The sequence below is a fragment of the Hippopotamus amphibius genome, chromosome 9 (assembly GCF_030028045.1).
Source record: "Hippopotamus amphibius kiboko isolate mHipAmp2 chromosome 9, mHipAmp2.hap2, whole genome shotgun sequence".
Lineage (NCBI taxonomy): Eukaryota > Metazoa > Chordata > Mammalia > Artiodactyla > Hippopotamidae > Hippopotamus > Hippopotamus amphibius.
Window position 1 is genome coordinate 36917208 of NC_080194.1, and position 17434 is coordinate 36934641.

Below are 17434 nucleotides of genomic sequence, written 5' to 3' on the forward strand. Positions count from 1 at the left end.
TTCTAAAATGTCAAGCTCAGCATGATCTATGCCCAAACCAGATGAATGTGGCCACTCAAGCTGTCCATAGCTCTCATGACAGGAGGTCGAAAGCAAACATAGAACTGGAGCTTTTCCCATATAAAATGTTCCTAGAAGGTTTACGAGATTACTGATTACTCCCCAGTGGACACCCACACTGGGAGAACATGCGGTCCTACATAATGCAGTGTTAGATGATTACAAAGCTCTGATGACTTCTGCCTCCAAAACATTCTATGCACTGGTGCAAGAGCCCTATACTAGTTGATTCAGAGAAATGGTTTCCTACTTGAAAACCTAATAACTGGGTCTACATCAAGGTTCATCAGTGGAATGCATTGTTCAAATCTCAACTGATGAAAGGGATCTTATCAAGTCCTGCTTATCTGTCAAGTGCGAAAACATTTTTCTTGGATCCATGGCTCCTATTGCAAGAAAACATCTTTCCTTCCATCTGTAAGCTCATTGCCGCTAAAATGTTTTTATGATTGGATAGAGGAACCAATGACCTACTTCTCCCCTGGGTTCCAGACCAGAGGCTGCAGGTTACAGAAAATTCCTTAGAATGCCCTAAAATTACTTCACAGCTGGTAAAACCAATACCCCAACCTGGCCTGCTGACAACACATGGTCAAGAATTATCCAACAACTTCCCAGACATTCTGTGAGTTTTATCCTATAAAAACTGGTGAAACTTAAAAAAAAAAATCCCAATGGTAACAGAATTCATCTATCTATTGTCAAAAAGAAGGTTGTTTCAGATTTTACTTGTTTTCTTTCCACACATAGAATACAATTTGCTTCCCACAAATACAGAACTACCTTGGCCCTTCATGCATTGGGGTTCAGTCTTATGCCCCAAACTGAGTCTAGGGATTACAAAAACTTCTAAGGTAAAACTTACTATAATGATTTTTTTGGTTTTCTTTTTTTGGTTGTTTTTATTTTGTCATAAACATTTAAATTCTTTTCATTGGAAAATAAGATCTTTCTTGAAACCTATCATAGAATGTGGAGACGAAGTATGGTTGCTAAGCTCAGTTTTGTAGAAAAAGAGAATCAGGTCCATCAGTAGTGTGTGATAGCGAGAGAGCACCCTGACAGCTGCTGCAGTGTTCTTCCTCAACACTCTGCACTGGTCACTGAGTTGTAATTATAAGGTGAGGGGGATGCATTATCAAAAATTAAGTAAAACTGAGTCTGCCTCAGCACTGCCCCCAGCTACTATTAGTGCATTCTTTTCTGTGAGAGTTCAAAGACAATGAATATCCTGTTCCTGCATTTAAATATGAAAAATGTATAAATTCTGGGTCTGCTCCCATTTTTTCCCAGATTAAAGAGGTGGAGACAGAGAACTATACAATGAGGGGGTCTTCAGTAGGGGAATTGGAGGAGTTAGAAGTCCTATCAGGAAGAAATATGCCTGAATCTACTAATCCCTGCTACTCCGTATCAGGAAAGTAGATTTAAGCTAGCCCTGAGAACAGCAAGTGCAGGCTGTGAGAGTCTATTTGGACAGACAAAAGTCTCAATTATAAACACACACAAATGTACATAAATAACACCTCATAACTTACCTCAGATTCCGTAGTTTACAGTCTGGGTGTTTCAAGGCTTCACATAATGACTTTACTCCATTATCCCCAATATCACTCCCTTTCAGGTCAAGATGCATCAGATTCTGATTATGAATCAAAGAACTAGAGATACCCCAACAACCATCAGGGAAAGAAAGAAATCTCAACCTTCAGAAGAGAAATACAGAGGAGGGATTACAACATCATCTCTGTCCCTGGTTACAACATTCCTTTCTTTTCAAGCCCAACTCTTAGATACTACCTAAATATTCCTGCCATCTTTTATCTTACACTGGGTTTCTTATATTCTGGGTCAAGGTCATAAATTCAAACTTCAGGATGTTGCCTAGAAAAAAACTGGATTACAACTTAGATCTCCATTATATCCTGACAACTGATACTCTCAATTTTTTTTTTTTGACCTTGAAGGAAAAGAAGGTGTAACATCAGGAAAAGCAGAAGAGGAGTTTTTGAACTCTTAGTCCCAGGAATGATGACCAAATATTGTTGGGGCTATTCCAAATACAACTAAAACATTAATTCACAATATTAATCCTTTAAATAACCCAACATGAGTTCACAGTTAATAACTATTTGATGTACATCGTTAGCAAAACAAATTATTGCAAAATACTCCGTCATCTCGTGGGCTTTGTTAGGTGTACAGGGACAGCTCAAAGCAAAATATGAAGTAAGTTAAATCTGCCAATTTTTCTATTTTCCATCTCCTCATTTAGTCACTGTCAGTTAAAGCCGAGTCTTCCCTAGTGCCTCTGCTGGTCCCAAATGCCCAGTGTGGTCACACTGCTCACTAACTGTTCAAAAACCTCCCTTTGTGATATCACCTCCCCTCACTTCTGCAGATCACTTACCCTTCACCCTCACCCCCCATGCAGCCAAGCACATCAAGAGAACAAAGCTTTTATACATTTAGAGTGGTAGCCACCATCAGCTTGTAAAGGCGCCTAATGTACTCACTAAATATAAACTGAAAGTACAATTGTCTTGTTAGGGAAAAGGGACTTGAGGAAGTAAGGCTACACTACTGTGAGAAAGAGTGAGAGCTGCCTTCATGGTGTCATTCCCCCAGAGACCCTTACATTATAAAAGAGGAAGCCATTTAACCCCACAGAAGGCATTAGCTATTGCTAGGATTTGGGTTGGTGGCATCCAGTGAAGGGACACTGTGGGGGGATGAATGGGGGTAAGGGAAAAGGACTGGAAGTCCATCATCACGTATGTGCAACTGTCTACCACATCCACATGCAAGACCAGATCTCATCTAGTTACTTGACATCTAAGGTCAGATCTCACTAAAAAAAGTGAGATTCTAAGGGAAATATTTAGGTGGAAGCCCGTTCCCCCCAAAAAGAACATTGATCTTCAGTGCTAATGGAGACAAGTATTTATTGTTTGTTCAGCATTCAGTACATATTACTGAGCACCAATTAGGCCTTGGGCACATTGATGGGCACTGAATACTGAAAAAAACAGGATCAGTTCCAGCTCCTAGTAGAGCCAATAGAGAAGAGAGAGACATGTGAATGAGCAATGTAAGAAAGCGGTAGGATATGTAGAGTCAAATGAAAATATAATAAAAAATCTTAAAAAGGAAATGGCAAACGTTGGCAAGGATGAGGAGCGCCTGGAACTGTCACACGTTGCAGGTGGGACTATAGAATGGTAACACCACTGTGAAGAACTGCTTGGCAATTTCTTAAAAAGTGAAACATGTATTTATGAGCAAAAACTCCATGCCTAGATATTAGCCCAAGAGATGAAAACTTATATCACACACAAAAAATATTTGTACAATAATATTCATAGAAAGCCACAAATTGGAAACAGTCCAGGGGTCTATTAACAAGAGAAACAGTAAGCAAGTTGTAGTATATCATGCCAGGGACTGCTAATCAGCAATTAAAAGAAACAAACTATTGAAACATGCAGTAACATGAATAAATTTTAAAAAACAGTTTGTTGAGCAAAAGAAGATGGACACAAGAAATACATACTGTATGAATCAATCTAAATGATTTCCAAGAACAGACAAAACTAATCTACAGTGGTAGAGGTTAGAAAGTGGTTCTTTGGGACAAGACAGGTTGAGAACAGTGAATAGAAAGGAGTATGGGGAAACTACGAGGTGAGGGAATTACCTTCTACCTTGTTCCGGGTATAGGTTACATAGGTGTATGCAATTGTCAAAACCTAACAAACTGAATACTTAATGTCTGTGCATTGTATTGAATGTGGAAAAAAAAGATAGTATGTTCTGGTACTTGTCTTTGAAAATGCTTTCTTGATCTGCCTAGAATTCCTCAGCTCTGTGCTCTTCTTTATCTAGAAACTTCTAATCAAGCCTCAAAAACCCAGGTCAGCTTCCACTATGCTCTTCAGTCTTTCCCAGGACAAGTTAGTTATGCTCCCACATCCCCAGAGGTTTTCATAGTTCATGTTCTTGGAGTATTTTACACAGAAGATTTTAATTATCTGTTTACTATTGGTTCTCCCTAATAACTAGGAGTGGGAGATGAAATAAAGAAAGTAGAATAACTCCATTACATTCTTCTCATGCCAGACTTACAGTAGTTTTTGTACTTTACAGTTTGGGTGCCTTAGTTCTTGATTAAAAGTCTTCATTGCTAATTCATCAAGGTTGCTATGACACAGGTCCACTTCTCTCAAATGTTCATTCATATGAAGCACAGAACAGAGATCTTGCCACCAATGAATAACGCGACCACCAGCCCTTTGCCTAAATGATTAGAAAAAGACCAGTAAATCTGTTTCAGCCCAGGCAATTTTCAGAAGATGGTATTGGGTGACAGCAAGTGTACTCTGGAAATGGCAGGAGTGCTCAGTGCAGCTCTGGCTTGAGTGCATTCCCCTGGGCTGTCTTCCACTTGGCACTCAGGGGTTTTATTTCCCCAGCAGCTCCTCTATCCCCCCAACACACTCACTCATCGCACACAGAATAACTAGAGAGACTTCACTTTAAAGGAAGAGACTCAGGAAGGACAGGAGAGAAATCTCCACATATCTCAATATCAAGAAGAAAAATATCAAAGACTAAAAACATCAAAGATATCAAAGACTAAAAATATCAAAATGTCAAAAGTATAAAATACCAAAAAATATAAAATATCAAAAAATATCAAGACTACAAAAAGTAAGATTAGGAATAGTGTGTAGACATCAGGAGGCTGTGGTATAGATTAAGAAGCACAGGCTTTGACCTCCAGTTCTACCATTTACTAGCTGTACTACTTTAAGTCCCATCAGTTCTGAGCTCCAAGTTTTCTTCATCTATAAAATGCAAATTCGATCTCGCTTCACAGGGTTGTGAGGATCTAACAGTCAATTTCAGTGAGTACACAAAATCACTTTGTAAATTTTAAAATGCTGTATAATCTAGTTATTAGGCATATTATCAATAGACTCATTTAAACATATAAGGGCAATATAGCTTAGTGATAATAAGCATAAGCTCTAGAATGGAAAAGTCCTGATTTCCAACTCTGCCATTCACTAAACTGGGTGATTCTGGCCACGTTACTAATCTATGTGAGCCTCGGCTTCATTATCATTAAAAAATGAAGATAATAGTATCTATTTCTTAGGATTACTGTGAAGATTCAGTAAGACAATCTATAGAAAATGCCTAGCAAATGTTTCACTTTACAAATGCTCCTAACAATTGATATCTGCTGTTATTTATATTAAAATATATAAAGTCTAGCATGCTGCCTTATGTATTTATATATATATATATATAAAATAGCTACTGTAGGGGAGGGAAAAAATACCCTTTTCCTTCTGCCCTCCTAGTTTCTGTGAATGGAGCCCTGTAAATTAGACTGACAAAAGTCACTACACGTGCGTTGCAGACACACATGGGAGAAACTCAGTTATTCGGTTATGAGTAACTCAAAGGAGTGGCTAGAATTTGGGGTCTATATACCTAAATTACCAGGGGAAAGGCAGGGGGAGAAAAGGCACTTATAGGAAAACAATTGAATTTTTGGAAAGATAAATGGGCCCCTAGGAAAATAGATGGGAAGTATGATGGTGATAATAATGTCTGAGTGTGCTGCCAACTGCTGTCTCCAAGAAACAAGAATAGAGTTGCTCCAGGCAGGGATTTATGACAGCTGAGTTCTTTTGGGAGGTTCTGCTTTTAGGCAAATAAGGGATTTCAGGAACTCAAATGCCTTCAGTTGAAAATACTTCTTATGTAAATGCTGCATATTTTGAAGTGGCATATAGTGATCCACTTCACTACTCAATAAATATTAGTTCCCTCTTGCTTTGCTTAAATTGGGATGAATGACATTGCAGAGGGGTGGTCTCTACATCACCTGGGGGTCTTAAACTTGAGAAAACAAGGTAATAAATCATTCCTTTAGACATTCAAGTGCTTACTATGCACAAACACTATGGATAAAATGGTGAACAAGACAGAGATCCTGCTCTCATTAAGTTTACAATGTAGTTATGTCATAGAAAAGGCTGAGGTCATCTATAACATCCCTTTTACAACACTAGGTTCTCGGTCTCTTATTTTCACAACAATGACAACTCTAGGATTAGATAACACTACAACACAGGTGAGGGGAAGGCAGCATGAAGACTGGCAATATAGTTGGCTGAATGCCTTCCCAATACTTAGTATTAAGCATAAAATATATTCTAATGCCCTGGGTTCAATCACATCTTCCCTAAGTAGAACTATGAAGTCAGAATTAAGAAAACTGACTGCACGTGATTACTCACAACTCCCCAAGGATAGTAAAGGTCATAGCATCCCAGCCTATAATTCCTACTCCCACAGTTCAGAGAGAAATGAAATGCATGTTCTTATAAGAGGAATACAATTGTATGTAATGGCAATGAGACAACTTGGGTAAAGTTGGAAAACTAAGGACTTATAATCAGACGTGTGACCTCAGTCAAGTGATATACCTTCTTGGAACCTCAGTTTTTTGTAAGTAAAATGGAAATAATAGCATCTACCTAGGATTGTTGGGAGACTAAATGAGCTGGGACTTAGAAGGCTGTCAAGTATGTGTTAATCCAATATTAGTTATTATTTGATATGTGCTTGAATCAATAACTGTACCCTTACTTTCTGGGTTGAACTTCTCTGAATCTAAAGAAGTTGAGATGTGGTTTTGACCAGAATTAAATTGGATAACATGTTAACTATTCTGTGTATTATATTATATAACTGTATACCATATAGTAAGCCCTCAATTAAATCTGGAACTGATACCATATAGTTCAATTCTTCCTCCAGACTTAGATGGGTAGAGTCAGAAAAGGCAACTCGAGGAAGGAGAGAGGGTAAAATAATATGCACAAAATGCTGAAGGTTCATTTATTCTTTCAAAACATTCCTTCAGCACCTACTATTTCTTACCCACATCTGACTCTCTCCATTTAGGTGTTACACAGCTGAGACCTTTCATACAAAGGCCCAACTACGTTTAGGTAATGGGGAAGGTGAGTGAGGTCAGTAGGGTACAGTGAAACATCCCAGATAGATGACCTATGTACCTTGGGTTCACCAAGAAATTCCTGGTCCCTATTCTTTCAGAGAGCATTATTTTAAAAAGTTAAGAATCATACTATAGTGGATGGAAGTTAGCCCTATGCCGCCTCCCTCCTTGAGGACTGAAGCACTCATTCCCTAGTTGCTGGGAGTGTTGACAGCTGACAGCTCTCTGCCAACTCCTTCTCTTGGGATTGCCCTCAGGCCAAGAAAGCCACTTCAGGCACATTTTTGTCCATTCCTCACCAGTAGCTGTGACTGGTCTATAGGGAGTTTCAATGCCTGGCCTCCTTGTCTCAAGGTGGGACAATTCTGAAAGCTTATCCTGGCTCTGCGAGCTCAGTTAAACAACCCTGCCACTCCCTCTGACAACATCTACTTCCTTCACTCCCTCTCAGGGCACTTCCAGGGAACTGACCTAACACACTTACCAAGTTTCAGCTGGGAAGCTTGAGTTTAACATCTTCTTCTCAAATATCGCAGTTACAGTCAGTTTAATGGTCCGTAAACACTGGCAATGCTTCAGGCAGAATGAAGACACAAGCAAATGGATTTCCTCACAAATATTAATGACAACTTCTTGGAAATATCTCATTGCCTGGCTTATAAATACTTCATCTTGAGTCTCATACAGGTGGTAAAACAACTCCAGAAAAACCAGATGTGATGGAAAATGTTCACTGTTTCCTAGTGTTTCCATCCACTGAAGTATCTTCCATTTTATCTCTGGTGACATTTTACAGTTAAAAGTTTCCTCCAGTTGTTTCACTCGATCTTCATTCAAAAGGCCAAACAAAAAGCATTTCATTTGCAGCAAATGGGGGTCTTTATAACTGCTGCTTTCAAGTACCAACTCCAAGTCTTCAAAAGCCTGAAAGGAATTGTCCCTGGTGCCCCAATTGCCTTGCAACATATAAAACATTGCTGCAAAAAACTCCTGAATATGTAGGTGGGTGAACAGATAGCAGTTTTCATACTCTCTGTCCTTTTGAAGAATATTCATATCCAGGAAAATTGAGACATCAGATTTCATTAACCCATACCTTCTTAGATTTTCCTTGTAAAACACATATGTCATAGTCCATACTCCTTTGGCAGCCAAGTGGCACAGGCTCCTCAGTTGGGTTTGGCTGGGTAGACTAGGAAAGTGTCCATCTACCTGTGTCAACAAGCTAGAGATACAGCAGGTAAACAGAGATGTGGTTGTCTTGCAGGTCAGTGTGACATCACCACCCCTCTCCATTTGCTGCTCCAGACAATTACAAGTGACCCAGCACACCACGGGGACTTTGCACATGCTAAAAAGCATTGCATTGTTTCTTAGGGATCTGAACACTTGCAAGGCCCACCTCTCATCTTCAAAAAACTGGTAAATATACGCCTCTCTTGCATCCTCAGACATACCTAGTAGCTGTATAGAATGCTGACTCTTCAGCAAAGGCTTTAGTTTCTTACAAGCTGTGAGTTTTGTCGTTACCAATAAGGACGACTCAGGGAGCATCACTTTTCTCAGCAAACTACTCATGAGGAAGGACACGGGGTGTATCTGGGTCCAGTCTGCACACAGAACAAACTCAGGTTCCTCAAAGGCAAAGTTCAGTTCATCAAAACTATCAATAATAAAAAGGAGATTACTTGGCTGGGACATAATCCTTTCAATGGGTCCTTCTGTGCTGGGCCAGTCCTTTGATATCATTTGAGCAAAGCTTCTCTCTCTCAACTGGTTTATTTCTCTTGCATTGAGATAAAAAACATAGGTAAATTTCTGCTGGTAGAGGTTGCCCTGTGCCCAGTCTAACATCATCATTCTCACCAAGGTTGTCTTCCCGACTCCAGCAGCCCCTTGAAGGACCACTGTCTGTGGCCGCTCACCAGTTCTGACATCCTCATCAAACAAACGTTCCAACAGTTCTCGGCCTTCCTGAGCAATTTCATTACAGAAATTTTCAGATTCTCCAAGCAAACGGTTCTTATCTAACATCATGCAAAATTTTTCCCTTATTTGAATTCTGTATTTTGCTCCATCACCTAAATCAGTTAGAAGGGAGCCGTGAAAAAAAGAAAAAGATACACGTGATCAGAATTAATTCTATGATTTTCAATGTTAAGAATATTGGACTTAGAGTAGGACTGAGAAGTGACACAAGCTGAAATCAAAGTACAGCTGCTTTGGATGAGAGAAGAATGTAAATAAAACAAAAATATTCCTGTAGGTTTAAAACCCATAATATAAACTGTAAAAAACAGAACTCACAATGCAGAAATTTATGATGGAAAATAAAAATTAGATTTGTTATATAAATTTTTTAAAATCTTTTCTGTACTTCTATTATACAGAGTAAAAGAAGGGTACGTGTGGAGAACAGAGCCATCGTCCAGATAAAAAGAGAACACAGGCAACAATTAACAATAATACCCAGAGAGGATCTGAAGACAGATCTGAATCACAATCATCCACTTTATACAGATAAAACATTAATGGACATGAACAGCTGCAGATGTTCGCCCTAAGGAACAAGAGGGCTGAGCCCCACACTGCGCTTCCCACCCTTGGGGTCTCGCACTGGGACGATGAGCCCACAGAACGTTTGGCTTTAAAGGCAGCAGGGCTTACTTTCAGGAGAGCCAGAGGGCTGTGGGAAACACAGACTGTGCTCTTAAAGGGCACACACAGAACCTCATAGGCTGAGACCCAGGGTAGAAGCAGTAATTTGAAAGGAGCTTGGGTAAGACCTAGTATCTGATCTTGGAGAGCCTCCCAGAGAGGCAGGAGGCAACTGGGACTCACCCTTGGGACACAGGCACTGACGGCAGCTGCTTTGGGGAGCTGATTCTACTACGAGGACACTGGTGCTGGTAAGAGCTATTTTGGAATCCTTCCGCTAGTTCACTGGCACCAGGACCCAGTCCTGCCCATCAGCTGGTTGGCACCAGTCCTGGGGCCCCCCAGGCCAAATGGCTAACCATGTGGGGACACAGCTTCACCCTCCAGCAAGCAGATAGGAGCCGTAGGCACCCCTGAGCACCCCAGCCGGCTCAGGACACAGCCCCCCCACCAGTGGGCAGACACCAGTCCCTGGACCCCCAGGGCCTGCACCCAGTGTACCAGCAGGTGGACACTAGCTCCAAGATATCTTAGGCCTTTCAGCCAGCATCCCTGGAATCCAGCCCCAACCACCAGGGGGCCAGCACTGGCCCTGGAACCTGGCCTCATCTACCAGCTCTAGGACCGCTAGGCCACAGCCAGCCACCCCAGACCTGGCTCTGCCCATCAGTGGATCAGCACTAGCCCTGGAACCACTTCTCCCATCCCCTGAGCACCACAGCCAGTCACCTCTGGACTTGGCTCCACCAATAACAGACCAGCCCAGTCCTGGCACCCCTGTGCTCCCAAAACCAGCCACCTTGTGATCTGGCCCCACCCACCGACAGGTCCTCACAGACTGTGCAGACAGTCACACCAGGCCCCAGAACCCAACCCCACCCAACAGCAGGTCAACACCAGCTCTGGGAACCCTGGGCCTGAAGCCAGCCACCCATGACCCAGCCCCACTCAACAGTGGGACAGCACCAGGACAGGGACTCCCCAGATTGTGCAGCCAGCTGCTCCAGGACCAGCTCCATCAGCAGCCAGCAGCCTCTGCACTAGGCAGGGCCTAGCAACCAACCAGGTCAGGGGCCAGCCATGTCTACCAGTGTGTCCACAGTAGCCGGCCCTGCCACAACAGCAGGGCCCACACAGCCCACGTGTGGTCACCACCAGAGCATATAGCTCTCTTGACCAGAGTGAAGTGTGCTGCTGTCCTCATAGGACATCTCCTAAATAAGGCGACTTTCCCAAGATTAGGAAGCACAATTGACCCACCTAGTACATAGAAATAGAGAGACAACTACAAGAAAAAAATGTAAAAAACACAAACACATGGAGGCTTAACAATATGCTACTAAACAACCAGTGGGTCACTGAAGAAATCAAAGAGGAAATCAAAAAATAACCTAGAGACAAATGAAAATGAAACCACCATGATCCAAAACCTACAGGACACAGCAAAAGCAGTTCTAAGAGGGAAGTTTATAGTAATACAATCTTACCTCAGGAGATAAGAAAAATCACAAATAAACACCTAACTTTACACCTAAAGCAACTAGAGAAAGAACAAACAAAACCCAGTTAGTAGAAGAAATCATAAAATCAGAGCAGAAATAAATGAAATAAAAATGAAGAAAACAAAAGATTAATGAAACTAAAAGCTGGTTCTTTGAAAAGGTAAACAAAATTGATAAACCTTTAGCCAGACTCATCAAGAAAAAAGCACAGAGGGCCCAAATCAATAAAATTAGAAATGAAAAAGGAGAAGTTACAATGGATACCGCAGAAATACAAAGCATCGTAAGAGACTACTACAAGCAACTATATGCCAATAAAATGGACAACCTGGAAGAAATGGATAAATTCTTAGAAAGATACAATCTCCCAAGACTGAATCAGGAATAAATAGAAAATATAAAGAGACCAATCACAAGTACGGAAATTGAAACTGTTATTAAAAATCTCCCAACAAACAAAAGTTCAGGACCAGATAGCTTCACAGAAGAATTCTATCAAACATTTAGAGAAGAGTTAACGCCTATCCTTCTCAAACTCTTCCAAAAAATTGCAGAGGAAGGAATACTCACAAAGTCATTCTATGAGGCCACCATCACCCTCTTACCAAAACCACACAAAGATATCACAAAAAAAAAGAAAATCACAGGCCGATATCACTGATGAACATAGACGCAAAAATCCTCAACAAAACATTAGCAATCCAAATTCAACAATACATTAAAAGGATCATACACCACGATCAAGTGGGATTTATCCCCAATAAGAGTTCAGTATCTGCAAATCAATCAGTGTGATAAACCACATTAACAAATTAAATAATAAAAATCATAAGATCACTTCAATAGATGGCAAAAATCTTCTGACAAAATTCACATCCATTTAGGATAAAAACTCTCCAGAAAGCAGAGATGACCATACTACCCAAGGCAACCTACAGATTCAATGCAATCCCAATCAAAATACCAATGGCATTTTTCACTGAACCAGAACAATCTAATATTTGTATGGAAACACAAAAGACCCCAAATAGCAAAAACAATCTTGAAAAAGAGAGCAAAGCTGGACGTATCACAATCCCTGACTTTAGACTATACTACAAAGCTATAGTAATCAAAACAGTATGGTACTGACACAAAAACAGACACACAGAACAATGGAACAGAATAGAGAGCCTAGAAATGAACCCATATACATATGGTCAATTACCCTATGACAAAGGAGATATGAATATATAATTGAGAAAAGAGTGCCTATTCAATAAATGGTGTTGAGAAAATTGGATAGCTGACATACAAAAGACTACTTTCTCACACCATATACAAAAATAAATTCATAATGGATTAAAGACTTAAATGTAATGGAAGCAACCTAAATGTCCATCAACAAAGGAAATGATAAAGAAGATGTGGTACATATATACAATGGAATATTATTCAGCTATAAAAAAGAATGAAACAATGTCATTTGCAGCAATGTGGATGGACCTAGAGACTGTCATACTGAGCGAAATAAGTCAGGTACAGAAAAACAAATATCATATGATATTGCTTATATGTGGAATGTAAAAAAAATGGTAAAAATGAACTTATTTATAAAATAGAGTCACAGATATAGAAACAAACTTATGGTTACCGGGGGGAAAGGGGAGAAGGGATAAATTGGGAGATTGAGACTGACATATACACACTACTATATATAAAACAGATAACTAATAAGAACCTACTCTATAGCACAGGGAACTCTACTCAATACCCTATAATGACCTATATGGGAAAAGAATCTAAAAAAGAGTGGATATATGTATAACTGAATCACTTTGCTATACGGTAGAAACGAACACAATATTTTAAATCAACTATACTCCAATAAAAATTTATTTTAAAAGACTCAAATGTAAGACCTGAAACCATAAAACTTCTAGAAGAAAACATAAGCTGTATGCTCTCTGACACTGGTCTTAGCAAGATTATTTTGGATATGTCTCCTCAGGCAAGGGAAACAAAAGCAAAAGCGAGCAAATAGAACTACATCAAACTAAAAAGCTTTTGCATTTGAGAGTAGTATGCTAAGTGAAATTAAGTTAGACAGAGAAAGATATATCACATGTGGAATCTAAAAAATGCAACAAACTAATGAATATAATAAAAAAGAAACAGACTCACAGATAAAGAGAACAAACTAGTGGCTACCGGGGGAGGGGGGGCAATATAGGGGTAGGGAATTAAAAGGTACAGACTATTATGTATAAAATAAGCTACAAGGATATACTGTACAACACAGGGAATATAGCCAATATTTTATAACCATAAATGGAGAATTATTTTAAAAATCGTGAATCATTATATAGTACACCTGTGACATATACTATTGTACATCAACTATACTTCAGTAAATAAATAAATAAATAAAATAAAATAAAAAGCTTTTGCACAGTGAAACTATCAACAAAACATTTAAAGTCTCAATTTAAATGTTACTGAATGGGAGAAGACATTTGCAAATAATATCCATTAATGGGTTAATATCCAAACTATACAAAGAGCTCATATGACTCAACGTTAAAAAAAAAAAAAACCCTATCGAAAAATGGGCAGAGGAACTGAATAGACATTTTTGCAAAGATGACATTCAGATGGCCAACAGGTACATGAAAAGATGTTCAAAATCACTAATCATTAGAAAAATACAAATCAAAATCACAATTAGATATCACCCCACATCTGTCACAATGGCTGTTATCAAAAAGACAACAAATAACAGGTATTGGCTAGGCTGTGAAGAAAATGGAACCCTTGGGCACTGTTGGTGGGAATGTAAGTTGGTATAGCCAGTATGGAAAACTGTAAGGAGGTTCCTCAAAAAATTGAAAACAGAACTACCATATGATACAGTAATTCCACTCCTGGATATTTATCCAAAGAAAATGAAAACACTAATTCAAAAAGATATATGCACCCTTGTGTCTACTGTAGCATTATTTACAATAGCCAAGATATGGAAGCAACCTAAGTGCCCAACAACAGATGAACAGATAGAGAAATTGTGGTATATATATACAATGGAAAGTTACTCAGTCATAAAAAGGAATGAAATGAAATCTTGCAATTTGTGACAACATGGGTGGACCTAGAGGGTGTTATGCTAAGTGAAGTAAGTCAGACAGAGAAAGACAAATACTGTATGAGTTCACTTATATGTGGGATCTAAAAAACAAAATAAATGAACAAATGTAATGAAACAGAAACAGGGTCATAGATACAGAGAACAAACAGGTGGTTGCCAGAGGGGTGGGAGATGGGAGGAATTGAGTAATAGGTAAGTGAGATTAAGAGGTACAAAATAAAATTTAAAAAAAGGAAGGAAAGAAATGAACATTGAAGCATAGCCTGAAGATTATTTTAAAGAAAATTAAAAAATCCCCTTGTCCAAGTAGAATGAAAATAGTTTCATCTTTACCTAGTTCAGTCTGATTCCTTCTTTAGATCTCAATTTAAATGTCATTATCTCACGGAAGACGTCTCTGCATCCCAAAGATAGACAGTTCTCTTTTTTGTACATTCTCAGAACACAGTATATTTTTCATTCATAGCACATATCTCAAGCTGGAATTACTTCAATTTTTAAAGTATATAATTCTTTTCTTTGTTCTACTAGGGCATTCAGTGCAAACATCTAACAAAGTTCACATCCCACTAAATTATGCTTAGTTCTCCCTCTGAGTTGTGGTATTTGAAGTCAGATTCTCTTTCTTTTTATGGTATAATATCTAGTTCATTGTTGTACTTTTTAAAAATTGGGATTATAAGGATGATCTTTACTTTGTTATACTTTTATCTATTTTCCAAGTTTTCCAAAGTAAATTTCTATGGAGGTAGAACCTTGGTTTCCTAAATTTATGGCCAGTTATACCACAAAAATAAACTTCCTTATATTGTATCAGAAATTAAGGTCCAAGCAGGAACTTATCTTCAAAATCATTTAATACAATAAGGAATTTTTATTTATTAGTGCTTGGAACGAAGCACGTTCTCAATTATTTCTTGAATGAAATAATGTGGCCCATTAGAAAGCAGCATAGCTGAGTTTTCTTTGTATTATAATTCAATTTACATAAACTGGAATTCAGCTATATAGGATTCAAAACAAAGTAGGGGGACTGGAAATGGTATCAAACTAAGACTGAGAAAACCTGGTCCTAGAAATTACACTTCACGTAGACTAGTTGTCACCATCTTGGAACTCAATTACAGCATCTTTTCTAACAAAAGAGAAGAAAGGCAACAAACCAAATAATCCCTCCAGACTCAGAGACCCTTCAGTCCATAAAACAAGATATCAAGATACCTTTGTTATCAAACGATCAACTTTTGACTGGCCATTTCCAAATACTACTCTTTTGAATTAACATGGTTCTGTTTCTGACTCTGTCCAGAGAGCCAGTTTTTTGTCAACTCCTTTTGAATGATAATCACAGAACAGGTAGGATATTGCAAGAAGTTAACAAAGTTAACAAAGGTGCCCTGGGAGATAACCTTACCCCATCATGCTTCAAAAGCTCAGACCTCCCAAATCTGACAAAAAGTCCATCTGCTTACCCAGCACTGCTTCATGATCACCTTGAACCTCTCTGACCCTGGTGTCCTCTGGTCTCATGGTCTGGGCTGTCCCTGCAACAAGTTCCAAAAAGATCATGAGTTTTACCAAAAACAAAAAAATTTTGTGATGGCCAGAAAAGGGGCCAGAATTTTCTTCAGTGGTCCAATTCTATGATCATCTGGCTTTAAGAAACTAGAGCCAACAGAGCATCAGACCCCACCAGCTTAGCTGACGGAAAAGTGATGTGGTGTGAACAACACTGAAGCCAGACACCTCTTGCCATGGCTTCAACCCTGTAACTCTAAGGCATCTGGTCTAGTCTAAGCCTAAGTCTCCTTGTCTGTACCTGCCTCACAGGGATATGGTGAGGCTCAAAAGAAATACTGGATATATATTTTGGAGCTGTAAAACCTTGTATACGAGTAAGGAATTTTAGATGTCTACAGAATTTCACACCTGGGAATGACTAAAAACACTGTTTTACCTCATGTCCCTTAATGATTTTTTGCCCATTCCTCATATTTCAGCAAAGATTTAAGGTCATATTTGAGTGTCCTTAAAATTTAGGCTATCCCATGACTTTATCTGTAGTTTAGGCAAAAGAACAGTAGATGGGGCAATTCTTTTCGCTTAATTCCTTTAATCATTCTAATGGGTACAAGATGGATGAATTACCCCCAAGTAAGGAGCCAGGCTGAATAACAGTGCTCAAAACCCTCTGGCCTGTTTAGTATTCCTTAAATAACCCAACAAGCTCCCAATGTACTTGACCACCATGGAGCTTGTGTCCCACAGAATGCTTTAATCCCCAAGTCCCTCCCACAGAATCAATGGGCTCCAGGAAGCACTTCCTTCTCTCCATCCCCAGGTGTGTCTCCAGCATCACTCACAGTTGATCTCTGCTTTTGCTCTCTCACACAGATCCTTCAGGTTCATCTTGCCAAAGATTTTGAGAGCCACCTCCCAGGCTTGCTCTCCTGGATAATATTTGTTCATCAAGTTAGCCAAATCCTCCCGCTTGGCCTTCTTCACTTCAGACCAGGGTATCCTGCAGGACCCAGGTTCCATGGTCTCATTCTTTAGGAGTGATTTGAATCTACTTAACTCTTCTTTGTTTAGCTCCTCCAAATACAGTAGCAGCCCAAAATCGGAAAAGAAGGAGGAAGACGACACATCTGTCATCTTGTCCAAGGATCAATATTCAAGCTTCAGTGGGGAAAAATAATCAAAAGAACATGGAATAAATGGGACCTGTGGAAAAGTATGATTAGACAATGAAAACCTCTAAAAACATAGATTAATTCAACACACCTGTGTTGAAGCTCACTGTTATTAGGTTCAGCATTGACCTCCTGTCCACTGTAATACATTTTTTATCATAAAACCATTCCTCTACTATAGAGCAATCTATGTTTCTTCCACCTTCCCAAGAGTTACTCTCAGTCCCACACTAATGAGCTGTAAGAAATAAAGAAAGGCAATCCATCTCTCATTACTCTTCTGCAAAGCTAGAACCAACCTCAAAGGACTGTGGTATGAATTAAATGAGGTAGAGTTCATGTATCACCTGGCTCAGCA

General features: G+C 39.3%; 1 protein-coding gene across 1 annotated transcript in view; it reads right to left on the reverse strand.

The window, feature by feature from the left end:
• NLRP14 (NLR family pyrin domain containing 14) overlaps positions 1 to 17038 on the reverse strand; it is a 37252-nt gene extending 20214 nt beyond the window's left edge. Inside the window, exons 1-5 of the mRNA XM_057747325.1 lie at positions 16747 to 17038; positions 15856 to 15927; positions 7584 to 9180; positions 4186 to 4350; positions 1599 to 1766 (exon numbers count right to left, since the gene is read on the reverse strand). Coding sequence (XP_057603308.1) covers positions 1599 to 1766; positions 4186 to 4350; positions 7584 to 9180; positions 15856 to 15927; positions 16747 to 17038 — 2294 coding nt within the window. The remainder of the gene's footprint in view (positions 1 to 1598; positions 1767 to 4185; positions 4351 to 7583; positions 9181 to 15855; positions 15928 to 16746) is intronic.
• Between the last annotated feature and the right edge of the window lie 396 nt (positions 17039 to 17434).